The 25,795-nt window shown below is 39.2% G+C and overlaps 3 protein-coding genes and 1 long non-coding RNA gene across 15 annotated transcripts in view; 2 read left to right on the plus strand and 2 right to left on the minus strand.

The window, feature by feature from the left end:
- Positions 1 to 1,245: 1,245 nt before the first annotated feature.
- v (Tryptophan 2,3-dioxygenase vermilion) lies at positions 1,246 to 15,252 on the plus strand. 4 transcript variants are annotated; one of them, XM_022804438.2, is made up of 9 exons: positions 1,246 to 1,456; positions 2,070 to 2,160; positions 2,672 to 2,805; positions 3,013 to 3,150; positions 3,696 to 3,809; positions 4,240 to 4,392; positions 4,609 to 4,801; positions 4,997 to 5,090; positions 5,343 to 5,829. In XM_022804438.2, exons 1-9 carry the CDS (start codon positions 1,388 to 1,390, stop codon positions 5,485 to 5,487), a joined length of 1,131 nt encoding a protein of 376 aa, XP_022660173.1. In that variant the 5' UTR covers positions 1,246 to 1,387; the 3' UTR covers positions 5,488 to 5,829. The 4 variants fall into 4 exon arrangements, with proteins under 4 accessions (XP_022660173.1, XP_086844270.1, XP_022660174.1 ...); XM_086988144.1 differs by lacking the exon at positions 5,343 to 5,829 and adding an exon at positions 15,234 to 15,252 and having other exon boundaries at positions 1,302 to 1,456; XM_022804439.2 differs by lacking the exon at positions 5,343 to 5,829 and adding an exon at positions 7,275 to 7,842 and having other exon boundaries at positions 1,302 to 1,456.
- Positions 6,112 to 8,194, minus strand: LOC111249952 (partner of xrn-2 protein 1-like). The gene is made up of 3 exons (XM_022804442.2): positions 8,053 to 8,194; positions 6,943 to 7,131; positions 6,112 to 6,569 (listed from the first exon to the last, which is right to left on the minus strand). Exons 2-3 carry the CDS (start codon positions 7,129 to 7,131, stop codon positions 6,399 to 6,401), a joined length of 360 nt encoding a protein of 119 aa, XP_022660177.1. The 5' UTR covers positions 8,053 to 8,194; the 3' UTR covers positions 6,112 to 6,398.
- Positions 10,685 to 25,795, minus strand: part of LOC111249967 (tetratricopeptide repeat protein 21B-like) — a 28,655-nt gene continuing 13,544 nt past the window's right edge. For 2 of the 6 annotated variants that reach the window (XM_022804476.2, XM_086988120.1), the window contains exons 4-24: positions 22,423 to 22,590; positions 21,790 to 21,972; positions 21,345 to 21,426; positions 20,673 to 20,856; positions 20,314 to 20,442; positions 19,980 to 20,147; positions 19,465 to 19,822; positions 19,206 to 19,345; positions 18,761 to 19,030; positions 18,085 to 18,257; positions 17,664 to 17,936; positions 17,163 to 17,349; positions 16,740 to 16,907; positions 16,255 to 16,365; positions 15,638 to 15,759; positions 15,305 to 15,408; positions 14,793 to 14,943; positions 14,362 to 14,542; positions 12,942 to 13,166; positions 12,417 to 12,531; positions 10,685 to 12,153 (exon numbers count right to left, since the gene is read on the minus strand). In XM_022804476.2, coding sequence (XP_022660211.1) covers positions 12,008 to 12,153; positions 12,417 to 12,531; positions 12,942 to 13,166; positions 14,362 to 14,542; positions 14,793 to 14,943; positions 15,305 to 15,408; positions 15,638 to 15,759; positions 16,255 to 16,365; positions 16,740 to 16,907; positions 17,163 to 17,349; positions 17,664 to 17,936; positions 18,085 to 18,257; positions 18,761 to 19,030; positions 19,206 to 19,345; positions 19,465 to 19,822; positions 19,980 to 20,147; positions 20,314 to 20,442; positions 20,673 to 20,856; positions 21,345 to 21,426; positions 21,790 to 21,972; positions 22,423 to 22,590 — 3,638 coding nt within the window. In that variant the 3' untranslated portion in view covers positions 10,685 to 12,007. Of the gene's footprint in view, positions 12,154 to 12,416; positions 12,532 to 12,941; positions 13,167 to 14,361; positions 14,543 to 14,792; positions 14,944 to 15,304; positions 15,409 to 15,637; positions 15,760 to 16,254; positions 16,366 to 16,739; positions 16,908 to 17,162; positions 17,350 to 17,663; positions 17,937 to 18,084; positions 18,258 to 18,760; positions 19,031 to 19,205; positions 19,346 to 19,464; positions 19,823 to 19,979; positions 20,148 to 20,313; positions 20,443 to 20,672; positions 20,857 to 21,344; positions 21,427 to 21,789; positions 21,973 to 22,130; positions 22,260 to 22,422; positions 22,591 to 23,349; positions 23,474 to 25,006; positions 25,349 to 25,795 lie in introns of those variants that run through there. The other 4 variants (XM_022804478.2, XM_086988121.1, XM_086988122.1 and 1 more) reach the window with 4 other exon arrangements.
- The window catches only part of LOC111250285 (uncharacterized), a 30,555-nt gene continuing 28,373 nt past the window's right edge, over positions 23,614 to 25,795 (plus strand). Inside the window, exon 1 of one of the 4 annotated variants that reach the window (XR_015327125.1) lies at positions 23,614 to 24,318. This is a non-coding gene — a long non-coding RNA (uncharacterized LOC111250285). Of the gene's footprint in view, positions 24,455 to 25,795 lie in introns of all 4 variants that reach the window. The other 3 variants (XR_015327128.1, XR_015327129.1, XR_015327127.1) reach the window with 3 other exon arrangements.

Here is a 25,795-nt window from a genome sequence, read left to right on the forward strand (position 1 = left end):
ATGTGAATGCAAGTCGAAAGTCTTGAGCCACGTGGCCCAATATGTAGTGAAATCATGCGAGTGCACCAAACGAATCGCCTTCAGTCAGATAGTAAAGACACAGCCAATAAAAAGTATTTGATGCCCGCGCGCTTACTGATGCCGTTGTTCGCTTGCCATGTTGTCCTACACCAGTGGAACAAAAGCATCTACTGTATTTATTTTGATCATTCTCGTTAATCATAGATTAGAGGTCCTCGTAGATGATTTAGTGAATATCCAATGAACAGTTAAAAAGCTAGTCATTAACTGCAGATAATTTAGGTCTATGCTAATGCTTTCTTACAGCGCTTTATCGACCATATTCACACTTTTCTCTGTCCTTAAACCTGATTCAATTATTTGTTTCCTAAAACTGCCTAATATGTTTCGTTTGTTTAAGCCTTGCGAACAGCAGCACAGGCACGAAGGTTGTTGTTTTTAGCATCATGTAGACGGGATGTCCGGTAGAGGATTCGATTAACGCGTCCGATCTGACTATTTCTTTTATTACTCTACTAAATGTATTTGTTTATTAGCTCATTTTACATTATTCAAAAAAGCTATTAAAGTGAAAGCGCTCGTGACCCTTCAGAATATGGAAATAATTTCAACTGACCGGGGTCAGTGCTGGTTGGGACGTGCGGCTTCCTATGCCTAAATGCAGTCAATGTTTTTATGTTTTTTATCCCCCACCTAGTTAAATATATTTATTATACTAATATCTGCTTCAGAATGGCCCCAATCGTCTTATTTTATAAAAGGCTTAAGTAATATACTTTACGTACGACCGGACACCACTAGGTCAACGCATATCCAGTTTAAACCGAGAATGGGGCTTGGCTCCGTCGTTTCGGCTTATTTACGTGAAAACCACTACTGATTACCGATGCCTTTCTAATATCTTGTTCCGGATCAGGCTGGATCCTTAGTAATAGGATTAAATTACTTGTTTTTCATAACGGTAAAGTCAAATATCTACTAGTAGTACAATAATAGACGGCATCGCCTATGCTTAAATTAGGAAGTCGTTTGCACCTTTTCTTATCTTGTTTTGTGGATCATTTCTTTCTAGCAAAAATTAGGTTTTGCCTGGCATTCCGGCAGTACCAATTGTCTCTTGCTTGTAGATAGATAGCCAGATAACACAACGAATGGAACTAGCGAATGAGATGGTATTGATTGGAGTTTTACAATGGCTGACACCGGTAGCAAAAACAGAGGTACCTTGTTCTAGCTAATTGACTATGCGTACGCAGGTCAGCATTTTCTTCGCTCTCTAGGTTGTATTGGATGCTGACGTTTCTGCATATTAACCAACGAGTCAACGCCAAACAAATAGTCGTAGGCATATTTCAAGACACTAACGATGGCAGATGCAGGTCCAGGCTCATCTAGATACCCTACCAAGGGGCTGCTTTATGGAGAATACCTGAAGGTAAAAGACCGATATTTTCTCTATTTAGCCTAATCTCTGTTTCTATTTATATTGTATTATGAATTCGTGAACAGTATCCGACTAAACTGTTCACGAGCAGTTACGTTAACGGAAAAGGTCAAATTGGAAATTTATATCTGTTTCATTTATTTTCACCATTTTCTTTTATGTCATAGGTCAATCTGAATCTTAGTTTTGTATCTAAAGATAATATCATTATTGTTTGTCGTGTTAGCATCATGGTTGCTTGACATCTGTTCGATTCGATAAGTTGATGGAAACGTTCAACAAATCAATAAATATCAACGTAAAAAGAACATTCTAGCAATTCTCTGTTTTTGTGATTCCCTCTGGAATTCAATTCCTGCGTTTGAAAACGAGATTTTATTGTTTCTAGCAACTGCGTTTATCGAAACATAAATAAGGTTGCCAACGTGAGCTGCTAATGTAGTCAATGACTGAAGATTTGATTTCAAGGGCCTTCCGACTGAGTTTAGAAGCATTGAGCGTTGAAGGTGTAGTAAAGTTGATCACAGAGACTGATTTAACATATAAATGTGGCATGTGTAGCTGTTTAGCTATCTGTTGACATTCGATTATCTTTATATATTAGTTAGAGAAACTGTTGGCCTGTCAGGATCCGGTAACGAAGCGTGACGCTGAAGAAGTTCATGACGAGCATCTCTTTATTATTACGCACCAAGGTAGGTCGGTCTCTATCTAGAGACGTGAGATGGACTTGATATACTAATCTAACAAACGGTGCCTTGTTGTTACTAACACTTGTCAGTATATCGCATAGCTACTTTTATGTGAACTTATAGTCAATATAACGTAATTACAGTAATTAGTTTTGAGGGCAAAAAGAGTGTTTTTACACTGATCAAGCAAAAATCATTCGAGTGATAAAGAGGAAAGTTATTAGCTAAGTTAGTTGTTAGAAAATGTTAGATTTAGGTAAACCAATCATTTTGGAGATGTGTGCCTTTCGTCCAAGTTGTCATTGAGACCTTCGTTCTCGAATATTTTTCACCAAAAAGAATGTATAGAGAGGAGAGAAGAGAACACGATGTACGAACTTTTTCAGAGCCATTAAGTCCATCATTTGAAACCTCATTGCCAAAGGGTACAGAAGGAAGAACTGTGTTAGCGGGTGTGTCAAGTAGGTACCTTTGTCTTTTTAATTGATCATACTTATAGCTCGACCTATTTCAGCTTATGAACTGTGGTTCAAGCAGATCCTTGTCGAACTGGATTCGATCCGACCGTTGTTCGATACGGAGGTCGTCGAAGAGGCCAAGATGCTACTTATCACTCAAAGACTTAATCGTATAGTCTTGATTCTCAAGGTTATTATTTGTGCACAACTAGCATTGAACACAGTATCGAAAATTTATAAACACAACAGTATTCAAACATACCATGCCTGTTATTAAAAAGTTGTATTCAAAGGGAGAAAGATTCGTCCTAAAGTTTGTTTATGCGGAAACGTTAAGACTGTTTTCAGTAGACATTCTTGAAAGCTCAGTATTCAAATATAAGACTAAACATTTCAGCTGTTAGTGGACCAAGTGGCCATCCTAGAAACAATGACTCCTCTGGATTTTCTCGAATTTCGGAACTACCTTGCCCCTGCGTCAGGTTTCCAGAGTCTACAATTCCGTCTATTGGAAAACACATTAGGAATCAAAAATGTACGTGTATTGCTATTGTTATGAGCTTCTTTTATTGGATATGCATATTAGTATTTTAGTTATTAAAAGTGTTCATTGGTTCAGATTCACATACCCTTTTGGCTGATCTATCATTTAGAAAACTAAGTACAATAGTGTCCTTAAGACGTGGAATTAGTGCAATAGGGCCTGACATACTGCAATTGTATTTCCTACTTCTAGACCCTATTTTTATAACGACTACTACGAACTGTCACTTCAAATATTGCTGGCGATATATACAACACAAAATGTGTGATTCGACGAAAAAACAAACCAACTACGCTATCCAGTGTACAACAAGGGAAAAATGGTTGGAGCAATCGGGAATGTGTTGGATCAACAGGCTGTAATAGGGAACACGTTTATAGTCCTAAGAATACTTCTTTCAGCCTGTCTTTGTTTCCTTTTTATTAAAATGGCAGTTTCTCTACCAGTATCTGCACGTTTATTCTAAGATAGAATTAACAATGTAAACCTGTGCTTCTTACATATTCATATGTAACCCTTTTACGAGAAAAATCTAGGAACATCGAGTGAACTATAGCCGTGACCTCTACGTGAACGTGTTTAATGACCCGAAGGCGATAGAAATCGTTAAAAAATCGCACGAACAACCGTCGCTGCTGTTTCTCATCCAGGTCCGTAAAATGTGTCGCAGGAAATGACAAAATGTTTTTCCTAATTGCAAAGAAGCGTGTCCAAAAAAGGTACTTTTTGACCAGATGGCGACCAGATGCTAGATTTTCGGCGAGGACATTAAATACAAATGTTGATTCAAGGTTACAGCTAACTAGCAATGGTAGCAGCATAATTGGAATGATGTATTAGCTCATCGTAGAAGGGCATTCGTAAAGTTTTCCAAGAGCCTTTTTAATTAGTCTTTCCTTTGAAAAAAAAATTGCTCAAGTTACTACTTGGTCCCTTTTTATAAGTTGAAATAAGTTTATTCACCTAAAAACACTAGGGCTTAGCTATGCAACTTTAAAAAAAATCCAGTAACTGCGACCATATCCTAAATTAATTTTTGCCCGCGCGATAGAAAGTTATATCAATTGTCACGTTTCGTAGCGGTGGCTGGAACGTACCCCGGGTCTTGAGGAAGATGGCTTCAACTTTTGGGCAAAGTACAAAGCCGTCGTCACTCTAATGTTGGACCGAATGGAAGACAAGGGCCATAAGAAAAACGACACGCAAATGATAGAAAATGTGTGCGCGAAAAGGGTTTGTATAAAAGTATATAAATACTTATGTATAAACTCGTATAATTGCATGAAGAGTCAATTTGGCATTTGGATTAACGATAATTGCGGTCAGCAGTATGCCGCATACTATCATGGATACAGTTCTACTGGTCCATTTCAGCCTTCTCTACGCGTTATTTTTAGCAGCACATCATCTACACTACAAACTGTTAATTATCACCATGATTTGTTGTAGGCGGTGTTTGCGACAATTTTCGACGAATCCCTTCATAACGAATTGATAAAGCGCGGCGAGCGACGGCTATCACATAAGGCACTTCAAGGAGCATTAATGATTTATTTGTACAGGGATAGTCCTCGTTTTCATCAGCCCTTCCATATGCTAACGCTGCTTATGGACATCGATTCTCTTATTACCCGATGGAGATGTAAGAACTTATCGATTTAATAGTCAGAATTATAGTGCTAGGTATAGATATGTAAGTATGGATATAAGGTTTCTACCTCGCTCTATAAAACGTTTTCGTTAGCAAAATAGCTTCTACGAAATCGGACTATGTTTTCCTATGTCTCTGACAAGTTTAATAATAAGATTAAATCTAAGATTACAAAATATGATACAGATAACCACGTTCTAATGGTGCAACGAATGATCGGTTCATCGCGAACAGGCACAGGAGGATCTTCAGGTTACCAATACTTGCGTTCAACATTGAGGTTCGTCCAAAGACTTCACTGAATAGAAGCCTTGAAAAATAATATCATTGATTCTAATTGATCAAAATGAGAAGGCTAAAATGGAGCATAGTCTCTTAAAATGGATAACGGTTTCTTGAGTGTTTTTTTTTGAGTAAGGTTTAATTTTCTATATGTGGTTAATTTACGAAGTTATTAGTTAGACCTAATTTAAAGAGGCCTACTTCTCACTTTTTTTTTTTATCACTGTGATGGAACTTCATGATTTTACAGCGACCGTTATAAGGTCTTTCTGGACCTATTCAACTTATCAACTTTCATCATACCACGGTCATGTCTGCCGCCACTGACTCCTTCTATGACTAGAGCTTTATCTATGTCTGAAACTTACGAAGAAATGGAAAAGTTTTTGTCATAACAGAAATAAAAGGTTGACATCAGACCTATTCTGAATCCGGACTCAGAATCAAAGGCAAACATTTTAATAGAATTTATTCTAGACGTCTCACCTGTGTGGATTATATCGAACTCTTTTCTTAATCCTACATACCTACAAAGTATTCACAGCTTTGCCACTCCTTCTCATTCGCACTTTTTACTCCTATCCTTCTCACTTCGCTAACTCCTATCCTATTCTCCCTATATTTTGTAACGTTACTATTAACTTTTTAAAATTTTCTACTGCTTTAAGGATTTATCCGACCCTTTATGGCTCCTTTCAAATGCAACAAAAAAAAACTTGTTTTGTAATCATTTGTAAGCAACAAGTGTTTTCTATTTTTGTAGCTGATAATAATACTCTACCTTAGGCTGTAACAAACTCACTTTCTTTGAAAAAACTTAGATACTCGAGATGGAACTGCTAATGTGGAGTACATAGACCGTGAATAAAGAGTACTGGAAATATATTGTATGCGATAAAAAGGAACCATTACAATAGTATGAATGCGGAATCTTTAATTAGGACTTAGTTCAAGCTATTATGTCATCAACCGGATTAGTGGATAAACAGCTTACTATATATTCTGTCAATACATTGGAGTTCATGCTCTTTCACAGACAACTAAGTTTGTGTGTGGATAGTTTATTTGTACAGTACTCGAGTTATTGTTATATACAAGTGTCAGATATACGTGCTATTTTTAGTACTGAGAATGCCATTAAATTGATTATACTCACTGGGAAAAATGAAGAAATGAAAATAGCTGAATGCGCCTATGTGCACAACTTCCACATACTGGGTGATAAACGTAATTTGTGTGACAATATGATTTCCATAGAAACACTCAATTGGTACAAGAAGCCTATTTTACATGAAAAAGATTTTTTTTAAAAGTACTGATGTGCGCCCCTGTCGCTGTTGCTCCAGCCTCGCTTTATTGTGGTGCCCAACTGTTCCGACTGTTTGCGGGGCTTTTTTGCCGCATTTTGTTTAGCACGTTTGTCTTGCTGGTCTTTGAAGGATTCGCCCTTGTTTAACCCTTTAGCCAAAGCGTTCACCTGAAACCATGCGATAATATCTGGTTAGTGATAAGAGTCGTAGATATTTTTTACTACTATTATAGAATGCTGTATTACGCCGTACGTATATCAAACACTTGTCGAATCGACCGAATCACAAGTTTCGTTTGTTTTTTGTTTTGTTTTTTTTGTAATTTACTAACGATCCAAGGCGTACCGACCTGCTTCATTTATCAGACATCCTGCCAAAAAATATACATGAGGGCTGTGGGAGTAACTTTTTGTTAATGAGGGGAAATTTGCCTCTAGCTCAAAGAGCCAGACACGAGATAGGCCAGAAGGATAGGTTTTGTATGGCAATGATATCGAACCGACGATGAATGTCAGTACTAGCTTTTAACTAACGAATTACCTGTTGCATTATTGCGTCCGGATACTGACACCCCAGCAGCATGACGTTGACATACGCCTGCGCTAAACAGAGTAAACGATTCTCTTCGAAGTTCTCCTGGTACTGTACAATGAACTCTTCTCGTAATTCCCAATTTTCCGCACTTTCCCATGGTTGACGATACGTCTCAATTGGTTGAGAGAGCGGCATCTAAGAAATTAGAAAACGAAGATGCGCATTGTTGGTTACTGTCTGTCCGTTTAACTGAAAGACTTACTCAACCTCCGTTCTCATTATGGCTATAAATATCTTCATACCAATATTAAATGATTGTTTTGATTTTCCCCTGGTAGCGCAGTGGCAACCTGTTCGCCTACTAATTTGACGGACGTATGAAGTGCTCCACGTTCAAAACCGCGCGATTCATTTCGTGTTGGACGGGTTCAGCCGTCTAAGGCAATGTGTGATCAAGGCACTATCGTCGTAAAATTAAAAAACATCTCTCCATAATACCTTAGGATCCTTTCAACGCTCGGTACCGTTATTATGAAGACGTTTTCTAGTAATTAATGTATCATATAATCTTTGTTTGTCTTTCTTTATCGATTTTCTAAAAATTTAACTGGAAATTGTATTGAGTTATTCGAAAGGCTAACATCAGAGGTTTTACTAGCATAGAGCAGCGTTCCCACCAATGTCGACAATTTTCACAGGTAGCACAAATTTAGATTTCTTCAACTCGTTAAAGGTGGTCGTTTGAAACACAATAGTATCACAATTCCTTGAATGATAGTCCTTGTTTACATTTGATAATACTGAAATAGACTGATGGGATGCGGAACCTAGCTATACGTATACATTCCACTAGAAAAAGTAAAGCAAACAAATAAAACTATAGTAGCAAACAAATATAATGATCCATTGTAATGCGTATTTTTTTGGCAGAACTACTTTCCTGCTATTTAACATTTGAGCGAAAATCGGTTGATAAAATTCAAGCGAAGTTCGACTACCGTGTTGATTATCTGTCGGTATATGTTATTAGGTGAACTATTCGTAGTATTCTATTAATAGCTAATACGAATTGCATTTAAGAGTGTTCTCAATCTTAGGCTAGCTTAACTCACTTACACTGAACGGGATCGTGAAATTATGCAACAAGTAAATTCGAGACCGGCTACACTAGCAACAGCTGACGCACCATCAGATTGGCCTCTGTGGACAATCGTTCGATATGTCGTCACTTGCCCAGTGCTTTGATTACGTTCCGAGGTTTATGGTTCGATGCGGATGAATGGTTCGCGAGGGTCACGACAGGGAATAGATGCAAAAGAGATAAACACGCGGTTCGTTTGAAAAATTTGAAAAAATGTTTATATGAAGGCCGGCCTACGAATGACTCTATGCTAGGAAAGACGTAGACGTCCATATTTTTAATAGAACGAAACGCAAGTTCAATCTAGCTGTTTGGAGTTTTGTACATACTTAAGATATCCTGTGGTAGAGACAAGGGTCATTGATACATATATATAGATATAGACCGTTAACCAGAATATAGTATTAGATAAATGATATATGCAGATAACCTCAGAGTACAGTCATATGTATAGTATATATAGGTAATGAGAAACAGTAAAGTATATAGGTGAAAAATTGCTTGATATTTTAACGGCCTTTTTCCAGATAGTCGGAGATGAATTTGTTAATCACTGCGCTCTTATAACGTAAAAATCAGATTAAATCGTGATGCCAGTGCACGCATAGCGGAATCGCCGAGGCCTATCATAACTGCGTAGCATATCGGCGAAGCATGAAGTTCATACTTATTTTCGTAGTGGCCTGTTTGTGATGGTTGATACATTTCTAGGCACTGTTTTGAGGCCGTACACGATTAAAGCAGATGGCGACGCATGTGAATAGAATTAATAACAATGGTTTAACAGTAGAAGGATAGATATTTCCGTCCGATTTAGTTAGTTCAGTCTTCGTAAATGTGCAGTGCTAACGTATTCGCCAATTAAACTCAAGAGCACGTGGTGGTCATAAAAACACTCTATTTAGCATTAGAAGAGGTCAATTGTTTAAGACAATACGCAACGGTAGTACCGGACGTACAACTCCAGACGTTTAGCCTTATGGTTACGTATAGTCCATCAGCAGATAAATCGAGCTATATGACTCTATTTTGTTTGCCCTCGAACTGCTGCATAATTGGAGATTCATTTATATCATCAACAGATCCTCCCTGCGGCGGAGTAATGGTAGCGTGTTTCTGTACTGTTTTGTCGATATAACGTACGTATGGGACACTGTGCTTCTATGTAAATATTCCGATGACACCGGTTTATACTAATAGTAATATTTACATAAATGTTCTACGTCTGAGTCTACCGTGATTAACGATCGCTTCGGACGGCGGGTCACGAAATAAATATTTACGCCCTATTTAAAATCTGTACCGCCTTACGCGGTGTCCCTAAGTTCACGTTAAAAATAAGTGCATGGGACAGACGTGCTCTAATGGATAAATGCAGGTGGATCTGGAAATCAGTTATCATATGAAATAATTCTGATAGTAAAAAGGTGCGTGTACTGACGAAGATTAGCGGACAGTGGTCAAGTTTGTTCTGACGAGGCCACTATCTGGAATTTCTGGGCCACTATTGACAGCTGGTGAAGGTATTACGCAGATCCGTTTGTAGCAAACAAGTAGTGTTGTACGAAATTGTAGAAGGAAAATTTTGATACTAGCGATGATCGAAAGTAGGACTATTTATAAGGTACGACTACTTAGAAACGAATTTGAAAACGGAACAAAGCCATTCAATGGAGGAGAGTTTGGTCTCTGAGGGATCTATGAACAAGCAGTACGTCTTACCACATCGTCACAAAAATGCTGTGCATAAGGAAAATTAATGTGACGTGAGAGCCTGAAAAGTGATTATCTAAAACATGTTGCTTTCGATGCACGGAAAAAACTGTTAATAATGGAACATGGCGCGATTTAAGTAAGCAGCCAATGCACCGCTAGCTACAAGTCTTTTAAAATAAGAACTTATTTCGTTATCTTTGTTTTCGTTTTTCCATTTTGTATTGTGTAACTAATAAAATCTACCACCAAACATTTCTGTTTTGGCCGGCCAATTTAATTTGAAGAGTTTGCAAGTTGAAATATTTTACGTTCGATGCGTGGAGCTAACTTGCAAACTCTTCAAATCTTCATCGAACGTAAAATGTTTCATGCTTGGGGGAAGATATGTGGACCCAAATTCAACTTGGCGAAACGGATGCGGTACATTAATTTCCGCATTTCCGTGTATACAGCTACACAATCTAATCATTGTTATTTGCAAAACACTAAAAAAAAATAATATAAGACTCGTCCCAGAGAATACTTTTTTATTAGTAGCTGGCGTCCAGTTTGTTTAAAAAAGGACAGATGCTGAAACGAACTGATAACATACAGAAATGCGCAGTTATGAACGAGCATTATGACACAAGAATTTATAGCACACTAACCGGAAAAATCGAGAAGCTTGTTCTTCATTAATACGATCAATCTCTAACTAATGTTTTTTTCTTTGTAAAACATACGCACCGACGTTAGGACGATTGCTTCGAGAACATTGGCTACCTAAAAAATACAAAAATAAATAAAAACCTAATTTATTTATACTAATATAAAATAAAATAAGTTATATATATATATATATATATATATATATTATATTTATTTATTTATTATTATTTAATCGAATGACAATTATTTAAATAAGTGTCGTGTCCTTTATTTCAGGATCGTTTGCTTTAGCGACAGAATAGATATCCCATAGATCTAGAGTGCCTGCCATCATTCCGTAACTTTGTTTTTTCATCTGTCCTAAATATCAATTCGTTTTATGCCAGCTTGGATGGAAGAGTTAGCGCCTCGCTCTTAGCATTCTCGTTGTTCGCTACATGAATGAACACGTAATTTTACCTTGCCTAAGTTACAGCGAAACTAATGGATTTTACTTTAAATTTATTCAGTATAATCATTTGTTAATAAAGCGCAAAGTATGGCTTCGTATGGTATTCCCGTTGAGGTAGCCGTTACTCATCGTCTGTGACGATCTCTTAGGAAAAATAATCGTCCAAACGGGAAATTAAAGGATCACGAATGGACAAGGCCATTGAAGAAGCTGTCATGTACGGGGTGCTTTTCAAAGACTTACAGAAATTAGGTAATATGAAAGTGCGCATGAACTTTGTTTATCTCTTCCTGCTATTGCCTAAATGACTAAATAGGTATAAACTTTGTAGAAGTAGATGATCAGCAAACGGTCACTCCATTATTTGTTTTAACAACCTAGAATATACCCCTCAGCTATGAGTGTCAGCTGCACAGCAATCTACCTATTAAAAGCTTGGAACAACGTTTCCCTATATTAAGTAACTATTTTTCATCCATTTTTATGAAAACGCCATCAATGTTTGTCGAATAGTTGTTATATTTTTCTTGTTATTTACCTATATATATTTATATATACTTATGCGCATAGAGAAAGAGAGAATCCGAGGGGTCTGTCAATAATAGTTAGATTAGTCAAAAAAATTTCCTGCGAACCTCCATAAGCAACGGATGTGACGTCGAGCACGTCATCGGTACCATTTCAAAGGTCCAACACAATTTAACCGCATCATCAGATCTTTTTCTTTACTTATGTTTCGTTAAACACACTTTGTTTCAAAGCTTTCTCCTCAAGTCGAATTTATGTTATTAGAAGAATTACTTGACACAGGCCATCAACAAATGCCTTATATTTGAGATTTAGTGGAAAGGTCTGCTAAAGTGTCTTTAGGCATAGTTGCAGAAGTTAATCTGCAAATGTAATAGGAAGCGGAAAAATAACTTCCGGTCTACGCGTCTTCTTACCGACTTCCATCTTGAAGGGTCAGTTATCATATAATGAAGGCTCTCGAAATGAGAGCGTTGTCAAATATGTGTTAGAATATATATGTTTGTTGAAAAAAACAATGGGTCGATATTAGTTGAAAAAACAATACCGGTCCCGACTGCAGCAAATTTCTCATTGTATGATTATTATCACATTCGGAGACTTGCTCTCGCACGGTCCATGACATCTTTTTTGATCTTCGGGTAGTCTGGGTAGAGTCCTAGAACTTGGTGACATACCGATATTGCCTCCACAAATCGCTTTCCTTTCAAATAGTTGAATGCAAGCTTATAACCTGTGGGAATCAGTACGTCTTAGAAGTCGGTTGCGGAAATTACGGTGTAAATGCGAGTAACTGATTATACCGAAGAAGATTATTCATTGAATGCAAGGTGGCACACTTGGTCAGGTCTTTTTTTCATTCATTAGGTAATAGATTAACTTCATAGACTTTCTAATTGGCATAAGCTATTGAGGGGTCCGAAGCATTCGGTATACGATGCATTTCTACTTGAATAACATGGGCAATAACTCGCAAATGTGAAAAACACAACTTACCGATTGCAGGGTTTCGCGTTTGTTTCCAAGCGGATTCATAACAGTTGGCCGCGTCGCGATAGCTCTGCTCCTTTTCCATAATGTACCCCATGTACTCGTAAGCTTTCGTGCAGCTCTGCAATAGAAACAGCAACCACCGAAAGCGCCAATAAGTGATTCCCGATTCTGTTCCTTACTTGAATATCAAACGAATTCAGTTTATAAGTTGAAGTCGCTTGTTTACCAGTCACAATGGATAAGTCACCAATTTGGAGCGGAAAGTTTTGCTCTTAATTAATGTAACTTTATTTACTGCTGTGGTTCGAATATTGTTTGTGTACTAGGCGTGATGGTGGTTACAAGTTCGGCGAAAGCAGAAAAGCGCAGAAGCTGAGTTTACCTTGATAAGTGCCAACTATAACGTAAAATTAAGACTCAAATTTGCTATAGAATAAAGGGAAATTCTCTGTTTTAATGCAGAACAAAAAGTTTGATTTTAAGGTTACCTGAATTAGATCATTTTAACAATGTGTTTGTTGTCCTTACCCGGTTGTATTGAAGGACACGTTTAATCAGGTCGCTCGCATAATCGTATTTGCCAGAATGAATATAGATATCGGCGAGAAGCAACCAGGCCTTCTCAAGGTACTCGGCGTCGCTAAAACTCCATGGCGATTTCATGACACGTTTCAGCTGATTGCGCGCTTTTGGTACCTGTTTAAGGATCATATGGGCTGTCGCGATACCTAAAATAGCGCCGACATGCTCTCGCTACAAACAATAACAACGTAAAAATGAAGATTGCTTTAATATCTATATACAACTATAGTATAACAGTGCACAAAAATTCAAACTTAATAGATCGTGTTAAGTTGATCGCATCTCGAGCTCTTGAACGCTTACTAATTGGTAATTCTATATATTGGCTCGTCGCAAAAGTATTGACCGATCGTTTTTCTATCTAGCTGGCTTTCAAGTTATATATCTCAGGCAATATGGGTTGCGTCCAATGGAGGCAATATGGGTTGGGAAAGTTGTGATTTGGCAATAGTAGATTTCCTTAGATTGTTAAAATGAGTGATATTTCTACAAAAAATGACAATATTTAACAATTTTATTACGATTAAAAAAAATGTACAAATTGCTTAAACTGCGTTATCGAAAGAGACGTTTTAAGGATGGTTCTTTCGCTTTCGTTCGAGAGATTTCGATACGAAAGATATTCTTCGACCGATGGTCAATTAATTGTGATAAAACTTGAGCAATATCGACAAGAGCCATGGTATCGCCGGAGAACTAAACGTCTGCGTAAATTAATGGCCTAGACCGGTTGAAAAAGATAGTTATACGAAGAAACTTGACGTTTTAGAGTGTTTACTTAATCATACGTTTATCTATAGAACCGCAGCAAGGTCGATTCACTTTTAAAATGGGTGATCGCGCGTGATGAAAAGTGACTCACATACGATAATAATGTGCAAATAAAAAATGTGCTCTGCAAAGTTCAGACAAACGCTAAAAAAGTTCCGGTCTCTGCAAAAGTTCCTTCCAATGCAGCAATTCAAAAATCATCTGTAACTGTTTTTTTTCCCAGAAGCCACATAAGTTCTACACCTACGGGATTATGGTGGTATTAGAAAGATGGTAGAAGGCCATTAATCCAAGTGTCACAGGTTCAGTTTAGTAATAACATTTAAAAATGAAAGCTTTTGGCCCAGTCTTGGTTTTAAAGCGGTCATGGCTTTTTCGACGAGCGAACGGGGTACACAACTCATTTGTAATTACAGATTTCGTCGCCTATAGGAAGTAAAGCAATACATAAAGCGTATGCATTGTGTCCCATATATCTACTGAATAGCACACAGTAGTATTCATATTTAGCGAAGTATGTCGCTTGACGCGACTCTACTAATTTTAAACCCAGTGTAACACAAGATTCCAAGGTGGTGCATTCCGTACAACGTACATATTTTTCGTCGGACGTAATCTCTAGGAAATCGTTGAGCGCCATCTCGGCATCTGGCTTAGTTTTTTTAGCTAGAAGAACATAATCACACATTAACTGAAAATCGAGGTCACTCGGGGGAACCGTAGTTCTCAGTTCGGCCAGGAGATTCTCCGCTGTCTCAATTATACCAGCCATCTCCCTGTAAAGTATAACATGACACAAGTGCGATACCTTCGACATCGTTAGATCTTTGTTTCCAGTCGAATGACCTTGACGCTTTCAACAGCCTACCAACCAGCTAACCTTAGAGCTGAATTTAATTGGTTCGCTGATAGATCATAATCTCTTTAACACATGCCATCCTTGACGGCAGATGCACTTTCCGGCCTCTTGGTACTTTCTAGTCAAAATCTTTAAATTCGATTGCCTAAGCATATAAAATGACTTACTCTGCGGATGCAGTACTGTCGAAAGTCTCTGATCCAAGTGTGTTATTGTCAGGATTGCAACAGATCTCGATCATATGGTATGTAGCAATAATTCCCCATTCAGAATCACCGCGACTTTGGTTGAAGTGTTTCATCGCTGTCTGGGTATTACCTGTCGCAACACGCGATAATGTCACTATCAAGAATTTACATTTTATAATTAGACATTTTCATATTAAATGTGTAACTTATATCGCGAGGCAACGTATTTATCTGTGTTTTTTTGGTAACGAAAAATTGAATCAACCGTAGAGCAGCGTTCTGGTGATACTAATATATGGTAACAGATGCGTAATACATTCATCGTTATAGTCCCGTTTGTGAGTATTATACATATATAGAAATGCAGTTTTTTTTTTTCGAAACGTAATTTTTACAGCAGTCTCATATTGTTCGTTCCAGGTAAACATATAATACCGGTCCTCGGGTCAGACAGGCAATAACGGCATAGCTTCTAACAAAAAGACCCCTACCAGTATACCAATCGTAAAGCCCCCGGCAGTAGTAGAAGCCTGCGGCTGGTGTTGATGGAGGTTTGTCGAGGAAAGCTTTGCACTTGTACAAATATCCCAGCCGCCTAAAAGAGCACACACGAATAATGAGTATAGATCAAATCGTATGCTGGCGGACCTGCCTAAGCAAAAGGGTTTCGATAAACGATTTCAAGATTATAAGATTCAATAGAATCGCGCTTGCTCGGTTAATTCTAACCGACAAAAATTGCGTACTGTTCTATATAAAAATGACAGGCGATGTGGGTTTCTTCGATCGGGTGATTATTGGCTTCTGGTCTTAAGGGTCGTTACCTGCAAGCTTCGATGAGTCTGGCCAGGGCGGGATAGTATTCGGGTTTCTGCACAAGCAACTTCTCAAAATGTATCAGTGAATTTTCAAGGTCCGTTTTGCGGAACATGATGTCCGCCATCATCTGCAACCGTAGTGATGAATCTCATCGTTGGTGGTTGTATCAAAGGTCTCAGCCAATTAAACGACACAGGATGTATTATTACAGCTTAAGAAATGAGCGCCCACATTCATATTACTACTCCCGCCGAACTCTTATTGCAATCAATACCGTGCCATTGCGAGACGGCGAAACATTCCACTCAGAGCTGTTAGTGACAATCTACGGTTACGTTCGTTTTGCCGCGCGCACGTTGAATTGAAGCAGACAAACAGTTTTTAGTCGTTTCAGGCCGAAAGTTCGTAGATTTTCTACGAACTTTCGGCCTGAAATACTTCACAATTGGAGTTTTTTTTAGACACTATTATGGAGCACACGAGTTGCACGAACTACACTCCATATCTCTAAGTACGTTTTATGCCGATATCTATATTCGCACAGGTGGCACACTTCTGTCAGCCTAAATATTAATTTTTTTTTTCTTTTTTTTTTCTAACAAAATAATATAGAGTAACTTACCAGAGTGGCGCTTTCATTATCTTTGTCAATCTTGAGAATTTGATTGCAATATTGCCGCGCCTGCTCCAGATTGTTTGAGGCCATTTCCACCTTTGCCACAGCCAGGAGTGACTGGAGACATCGGAATCACAAGAACTTCATATTTGATGGGATTTTGTAACGTAGCAATATTTCGTATACAATTAGCTATATTTACAGATGCGGTAACACATTATGCTTAGATAGCAAATCTAAGCATAATGTGTTATCTAATCATTTGTTATATTTATTACTTATTTTTAGCCCTTATCTACTCTCGTTGTGACCACGTGGTTTGCAAATCGAGAAAATAGGTCGTTCGCCTTCCCGAACCTGCCTCGTGCCCCCGATATGAGATGGATCCATTTTGACACATTGTAGAAGCCATATGTGAAGTTGACTTGTACTTTATACTGGGTATTCACACGAATCGGGCACAAAGCAACAGTGCACAGCATTTAACACACCCGAACATTTGTCTGGTCGTAGTGGAGAGCCTGGCGGAGAAACTTAAGAGCTTGTGGGTAGTCTTTTTTACTTTCTGCATGTGCCGCTAGTTTTGAGCAGATCGCTAAGGCCTGGGTTAATTGTTCAGCTGCCGAGTCCGGAGCTTCTAGCTGGACACGCATCATGACCTGGAAGCAGACCACAAGCAAAATGTAATGGAAAGGTCATTTGATGACCGGATCTCACCTATTTTCAGAATCTACGAATACTCTAATTGCAGATGTTCGACTCATATGTCTGACAAAGATGTTCTTTCTCCAAATTACAAACGGACAAGTTTATCTAGGCTCAACAAATTGTGTACTATGTTCTCTTTAATGCTTTTAATAAGATTCAAGCTGAACTGGCCTAAAAAAGCTATGTAATCAATTCAGTTGACGCACCCGAGTTTGGATATCGTACGCTTTTTGGTACGCCTTGATGGATGCGTCATTGCCCTTTTCGGGGTTCATTCGATAGCTTCTGGCCAGAAGTACCATGAATTTAGCTTCCCACTGCAGTGCTTGCAGGTCAGCTTGTTGTCTAAGGGGCTCTAATGCAGCATTAATCACATCTTCACTCTCTTTAAACCTACGATGTCAGCATTTAAATCACATCGTAAACAAGGTAATTACTTTCTGACTTCAGTTTACGAGATATCATATCATATTGCTGTTATGATCAAACACCGCACATATAGTCTACATATAAAACAAAGTGGACCAAAAATCTCTTAACACATTCCAAATCTTAATTTCATATATATATATATATATATATATATATATATATATATATATATATATATATATATCTTTTTTTTCTGGTGTTTCTTTCAAACTATGAAAAGGCTTTTTCCCCTATCCTGTGTTGTACGGACGATATTTTCAAGTCAAATTTCCCACCTCTCAAGTCCTATTAATAGATGGGCCAGGTCGTATCGAAGTAGAGATTCGCCTCCAGTTTTAATAGCGGCTTTGTAGAAGGTGATAGCCTTATCGTAAAAATGTGTTCTAACAAGAAGTTGACCCATTTTTCGGCCAATAATGTAATCTCTGGGGTTCTTCTTTAGTGCGTTTTCATACGCTTCGATCGCTTGTTCATGTTCATGAACTCTCATTAAGGCGTCACCTAACATCAGATGGCTATCCGCTGTTGGATTATGCTTCACGATATCCCTGAAGATAAGGACATAAAAGACATTTTATTCGGCTGCACACCGGTCATAGCTAGTAGGTCATTCTTTTTTTTTTCTGGAAAAAGATGTCCCACAATCTTCAAAGACAAGGAACATAGTCAGCTAATGAATTTGCATATATAACTCACCGATAGCACGTAATAAAGAGTTTAGTGTCTTTACGATACTGAAGATAGATTGAAGCCATTCGTTCACGTGCTTCGACGTAATAGTTCTGGTCAGGGCCTATAGCCTGTAGAAGGGATAGAGCCTGGTCAACATTGCCTCGACTCAATGCTAGCTCCGTACCAGCAATATTTACCTATATACAAGCGTTTTTCAGTAAATGCAAACGATATATTAGTTAGTCATATGATATAATCGATAATCAGTGTATTGGCATAAACTTACAGCGTTATTTCTAACTTAACGAAACAGAAGAGATAAGTAACATGATATTGGAGACCCACCTAGATATTGCACATACAGAGTGGAAAAAATTAGTAAATAATTTGAAAAATCTTCTGAAAATTCGAGAGTTTTTTAATTTAGTTTTCATTTTTTTGCTCGCACTACACTAAACTTTTCGCAATAAAGATTCTCGAAGTACTAGGTAACTTTTGCCCCCCTTTGCATAAAGTGCCAAAACGCCAGCGGCGGAAATAGGTTCTATACAAGTTGAAAAAAGCTCGAACATCAATTTGCTGACCGAGTGCTCGCCGAGCATAGAACCTAGTATCCATTCGGTTAGCCCGACTTATAGACATACACAATATGGCGTAATCACTAATTAAATATTTCATATTTTGGGCCAGATTTACTAACTTTAACCTCCTCTGGCTTCCCTTTAAAGTACGCCAAGGCATTTTTGATAATGTTTTCGGCTTTCTTTTGATCACCCAATAGACGATAGGACTCCGACAGTTCGAGGAAAAGATTCATTTTGTCATTAGTATTGAGCGCTGCCTTAGCCGGTCCACCTGAAAGGCCTGCCAAATCCATGGCCATCTTGAGAGCCGTCAGTGCTTCTTGATTTTCCTCTTTTTTTCGATGAATTTTCGCCTTGATCAGTTGAAAAAGTGGTCTGTCTCGCACCTGGTAACCAAAAATAAATTTGAATAAAGATACGGACGTGTTATTTTCGTATCAGCCAATCAGTCGTTTTGAGAGCCAGCCGTATGGAGTAACATTTAATGGCTTTTGTACCAGACCTAAAACAAGATTATAGAACTAGTCGTTCTTAGTTACAATTTTCAGTACTCTTACAGACCTGGAAGTTGTTCGAAAGAGCCATCTCAAGCGTTTGCTGAGCACTTTGTACTGCATCTTGCTCGAGTTGAACTTGTGCTAGAAGCAGGTGCGTATCAGCCGGAACTTGTTGGTTCAAGTTGATCACCTTGTCCAGAAGGGCTGGAAATATTTAATACGTTGATTTATTTATACTTGACTTTTTTTTTCTTGACTGCTATGCTCCACAACTGTTACTAACAAAGGGTATCATTATTATATAACAAGTTCGCAAAAGTTACCCTGAGCCGCCGTAGAATCTCCAGAGAGGTATTTGATCCGAGCCATAAGAAAATTTGCGTCAACGAGTGCTGGACACATATGTAACACGGGTTTTAGCGCTGTTTGGCATTTCTTTAACACTTCTGGAAGTGTCTGACCACTTGTCGCCTTTAAAGGCCGTTCGGGCGCGTACTCCAAATACAGTTTTACTAGTTGTACGACGAAGTCTGGGTTTAGCGACAAAAGGTATTCCATACTCTTAGGCTGACCTTCTGTTGCCTGGTAATGCTTGCTTACTGCTTGGTCAAGAAGCTGAGCCACTCGTTCCGGCGATTTGTTTTGCCGATGAAGTAATAGGGCGGTGGTGTACAGCATTTCCTGCACACAATTGAGAACCAGAACTACAAGGTGACAATTTCAAGACTCTAACGGATGCTACAGATGCAGCTTATATGGGAGACCTTCAATGGATGAATTTGATAAGAGAATTAGTACTGATGCGACGAAGATTAAATGGAATATTAGAGATACCAACCGGGGTCATATGTGTCCGATGAACTTCCTGTAACAGGTCGATTTGCTGTTCGGCCGTTTCGAGTCCTTCGGGTCCCTGCGACAGTGTCTGCAGAAGGATGCTTCCGAGGGTCGCCTCCATATTTTCTCCGTCCGCGCGAAGCGCTGCCACAAAATGCTTGTCAGCGTCCTGAGTCGAAAAATGTGTAATTATCAATTATTAGAATGGCTCTCACCACATTCATTGCTCGCATATCATGAGTTCTCTCAAACTCATCAGTCACGATTCGAGTTCCACAGAATTAAAGACTGCATTTGGAACATGTGCTTGACACTTTTTGAATTCGTACGCTTACCTTGTAGCGATTTAGCATAAGAAGTATTTTCGCAACGCCCGTCTCATAAATAGAATTTTTCGAGCTGAAGGAAGTGGCCTTCTCCATAAGTACCAGACACTGCTCCAGTATCTGTGGTTGCCGGCCGGACTGCAACGAAAAAGGACCTTATGTATATATAATAATATATATAATAATAACAACACATAATATTGAGTTGTGCCTACTTTTTACTGCGTTCGATTGATGAACGGTCAAACATCATGGATATGCAAATTTGAGATGGGATTAACCTTCGACACAGCAATAATTTTACTCCGCAGTAAAACGGAAATTGGTTTTTTCCTTGACTGACTAATCCTCGTCAAGAGTTTACTTACGACAACGATAAATATCGAAGCGGTCTCGTAGTACAACCAGGAGTTGTGAGGCTCGGCGATGTCAAGGGAGGCCAGTACCTCATGTATTCTCCGCTGGGCCTCCTTGACGTTATTCTGTTTACTTAACAGGTGCACAACTTGATAACGCTGCGCTTGAATGCAGTTCGTGTCCATTGACAAAGCTCTAGCGACGCGGTCAAAACAGGTCAGAGAACAGCAGTAACGGCACACATCAAGTTAGGTCTGGAGGATATAAGTTGCTGTAATTTTTAAATATCTAGCTTATATGCTATGCATTTGTAGCTTCATAACTATTAGGAGTTGGATAGTTTTGTCGACCTGGAGCAGCGTGACAACGCGTAAAAACCGACCCTAGATAGTTATATTATAGGCTATTTTTGTAGCGAAAAATAAACACTATTTATTGGACGATGAGACTGTGCCATAGCATGGGTAATGTGAACACTTTTTGGCTACCCTGCTTTTTTGATTACCCCGACGTGAGTGCCGCCGCATATCATAACTGACTATGGTCAACAAATGCATGACGTATTCCATCGCCGATTCCGTACGTCAAGAACAGGCTAAAGGTTCGCTCTTGAGAGATTACTCAACCAAAAATCCATCGCTGTTCCATTATGTACAGATGCGGGTTGCGATGTCTCCGATTACCTGTTGGCCGTGTCGACTACTTGATCCCAGTCCCCCATAGCCATGTGCACTTTTATTTTCTCCAATATTGACGGAAGATTACCTGAAATTTCGACCAACGATATATATGTATACGGTTGCTACTAATTGAATGAAGTTGCATAGTAACTGATATGGACCCTGGCACCTATATTACGCAAACAATTTGCTTTTTGGATGTTAAGTTGTTGACCTTCTTTCTGTGAGGATTGCGTATATTCTGTTGAAAGCTCTAAGGATGGCACATTACATTGTAGCACTGCAATTTGCAACACATCGCGTAGCAAGTTCCTCGCGCGTATTTGGAGCTCCTAGCGTATGGAGCTCCTAGAGTTATGTATATTTTATGGGGGTGGTTGATTGATTTACTTCAAACATCTCAGCTTTCTCTACCCAGCACTTCCCTGACCTGACTACGAGCTCTCACCTGGAAAAGAGACTACACTTTGATTTACTACGTCAAGTGCCTTGTGCAAATCACCCTGGCGTTTGAGCGCTTCGATCTTGCCAAAAATTGCCTCGGGATTAGCTGTTCCCGACGACTCGAAATACTGGACAACGTTGGTCTTTGCTTGCCGTTGAAGTTCTAGCCATCCTTTCAATACGAGACCTGCAATTACGTTAATTATACAGTGGAGGGTAAGCACTGTTTAGCCGCAGTAACACGGTTCGAATTTGATTTATCTCGAAAGTGAAAAGTCTCTCAAATGGATTACATTTCAATACTGATTGTGTTGTATATGCGGTTGATAAAAAGATCGACGCTACCCTAGAAACATGTATTCTGCCGACTGAGTCATTCGTTCAAACGCCCGATCTCGTTCGCTGTTATCGCTGAACTGTTCTCTGGGATACCTTTCGTTCCATTCGAGTTAGCCATATTTAGTCAACGTTTGCCCCTATGCGAGCTCGAATCTGATATGGCTGTCGAGTCGGCCTGCATCGAACAAGTAATTGTTGGATGGGTCGATTGCTTTCAAGGTAAAATGCTTAATTATTTATTATTATCTATACTTAATTTTGTACTATGATCTTACTTCGTTCAAGAGAAATAGCAAACCTTCTTTCGTTGGTGGAGCTATTTTAAGCATCCTGTCAATTAAATCCTTAGCGTTCTCAAGGTCTCCTATCATATAATAGTAGAGACCAGCTAGGTAAAAAAGCTTCTCGTTACGTTCTTCACGTAGATTACGAATCGTCAGCTCGAGATTGGCAGTTGCTTCATAGTCTGCAATAGTAACAACGATAACAGGTCATCTGCTAAGTACAACCACTTCTGACTGTCTACGTTGATTGTGTCTATCTGTAATAATTTGGCAACAAAAGAAAATATGAAGTCGCTCGAAGTATCATTTTAAGTCTGGCGGTTGCTCTAGGCAGAGATGGTTGTTTGTATGATATAAAAAGTAGGAATGTTTGTTTTTCTTTTAAGATTCAACAGACGCTTATATGGATGCCTTTTTTTTAGTATGCTGTCGAAGTTAAGATCAAAGGGAATAGGGCCGAGGAATTTGATTTACTTGTTGAGAATTCAACCTCACTCTTAGTCAACCTTTATTAGCACTATTTTATCTGTTTTGACTGATTCTGTTTATTAACTTCATAGGGGGGGGGGGTCCATGATCTAAGGGAGGTATCGCGTAAGTCGGATACAAACTATACATTAAAGCTTAACGCAATCAACTATTTGAGAACGACCCATTGTCCGCGAGCTTTAAATAGCCGATAAATATATATTCGTATTAGATGGAAGAAATATAGCATTCTTTACTCTTCAGCTGCTCACTTTAATTTACGAGCGAATTACGGGGTACAGGGTAGTATTAAATATAGCAACCAATATACAAAATTCAAGTTTTACCTTCTTTAACATCTGTTTGTTTCTTGTGAATCGATAGGACCCGTCGTTTTATTGCCCATTTTGGTGTAACTACCCAATAGAGTAATTGTTTAATTTTCGTAGTTGGCGCCAAAACAAGAAACCTACTTTACAGTTGTCTTTTTGCATCCCAGCGCTTGCATACAGGTCCGACCAGTTATTGCGTTGTTTAGCTATGTCGGATGGTCCATATGAATCATCGTCTGCCGCTTGGAACGCATTGGCCAGTCGAAGTGTTAGTCCATCGGTACAGAATCTGTTTTCAAATACGCGTCATGGATTTGCCTCATCCCTACACGTAAAAGACCTTCAAACCCTGAAAGCACTGCTCAGCCATCACGTAAGCTTTTACACTGTTCCTACAATGTCCCGCCAAGACTATGCCATCCAAGTCAGCACTAAGACCTGTACACGCTGCAAGCATCCATCCACAATATTAATGAGAGTAATATTATGGGTGTTTCTAATTGCCGTTGAAAAGCGTACAGGCTTCGATAAACAGACGCCGTCAGCGCCTCTTAAAAAATTGAATGGCTAACAACGATATATATAAATATTGATTGGGCAAACAAATGAATTTATGTATATATTCACTCGTACTGGACGAAATTGCTTGCTAAGTCAGCGTAGTCAATATGAGTTTTCGGAAATCTACGCTATTACGCTACGACAAGATATGCTTATGGCTTGGGTGTGCGCTTTGACGCGTACAGATTCGTCACGACTTTCGATCCGATGAAGGTATGGCACTACAGGCTGATCCAAACTATTAACTGAGGGAGAGAGCATGAAACGATGCTAATGTGATATCTGTTCGTAGTAGTGCCTAGTCATCCATGTAATAAATGCACTGTAACGTTTGAATATGCCCGCGCTCGTCTTGCCGGGCAAAGCGATTTGACAGGCGATTCATACGAAGTGACCTTGTTTCACTTTAGAAACAGCAAATGATGTACGTACGTACGTACGTGCGTGCGTGCGCGCGCGCGCGGGCGGGCGACGGCAGCAGCTGCTGTGACGGGGTATGGCAGTATAATGATTTCGCTACGACAGATTCCAGAACACGATGAAGCACGAGTGAGTATAGAGTTACCATGTGATGTGAAGTTGTTATGCGGGACATCGCACCCGTGCTAAGGTATTATTCTATAAGCATCGGAGTAATGGATACATCATAAATCGTGCACGATAACGTATGTGAGACGGCGATTAGGTGAGGTATCTTTACGTTGGGCTCAATGGTGTAGAATTTCTGCATCATGCATAGAAAATGCGTTTGCGTTTTAGTGCGTGTATGGGGTACCATTTGTTTTTATGCGTTGACGAGCGTTGGACGTCGGTGTTCCGACACTGTAATGAAAAAAAGATACTGGAGAACGATGCGGTGTAAAATCGTTAACTTGTTATAATGATGACGCAAGAATAGAACAACGGAAAAGAAAAGAAGGACATTAGGCCAAGGCGTAATTAATCGAGCGACTTTTATGCGACGTCTGCATCACAACTGCTTCATAACTATCATATGCTATTTCTAGAACTCTAGTTATAGTTCACCTCACGTTAATGAATGCTTGCATCTTGTTCATTCATTCTTAGGTGTCTGTCTTGTATGTGAACGACATAGTCTTGACATAGCCATCCTTTCCGGACACCCTCATAGCTCCTTAAATGAGTCGAAAAATCAGTTGCCTTTGAACTGTCCCTAAATTCTTTCCTATTGAGTTCTCTTCTTCTTGACTAAATGCAATTTCAACAACCTTTATACCTGATACGTATCCTCTTGTACTATAGCCCTCGTTGGCAAATCCAAACGTTGTTCACGATCAATTGCTGGATATAGATACAAGTAGAGTTTTCACTGTTTTTACATTTGTGTATATACGTAAAGATAAACAGCACAAACAAGCTCTCTCTATACACGGCCGTAGCAACCGCCGATTCTTCGAATCCAATTCAAATGACCCATTTATATTGATGTCGTCGAAGCGAAGACGATTGAAGAACACTAATCGTACAATCTAAAAGCTGCGGGTCGGTCGCCTACTTATTTCCATTTTTGTTTGTACTACACGTTAATGAAACTCTTACGGCTTACTGCATTACAGAGAATAGAGCTAATCGGTCTAGGTATGATCGACGCCTTGGCCGGGTTCGTCGTCACGTCGCGCACTGATTTCGTCATGGCGGCAGCTAGTGACTGGCTAAGAGCATTCAGTCCCATTCAGTCGAACATCAACAACAACGTGCGCTGATGTCAGGACCGGACGATTATATTGACCCGGTGTCGCTGTTTCTATCGGTTTCGTATATTTTTACTTGGAAGCCAGCGTTTACGTATGTGAACCTGTGCGTACATTACGGTGAACCACTGACTGATGGCTAGCAACACACAGAGGCGTAGGAAAGCGCGAGTTGCTGCAGTGGTATTAGCAGCAGCAGCAGTAGCATGAGCGATTGTGGGTTGCGGGGCCGTATTGTCTGACTGGCCACGAATACGACGCGGCCGACCCGCGTCAATTGTATATTCTATGCGTAGGTCATTTGCATGTGTCAG

This window comes from Varroa destructor, unplaced genomic scaffold (genome assembly GCF_002443255.2).
Source record: "Varroa destructor unplaced genomic scaffold, Vdes_3.0 BEIS01000004.1, whole genome shotgun sequence".
Taxonomy (NCBI): domain Eukaryota; kingdom Metazoa; phylum Arthropoda; class Arachnida; order Mesostigmata; family Varroidae; genus Varroa; species Varroa destructor.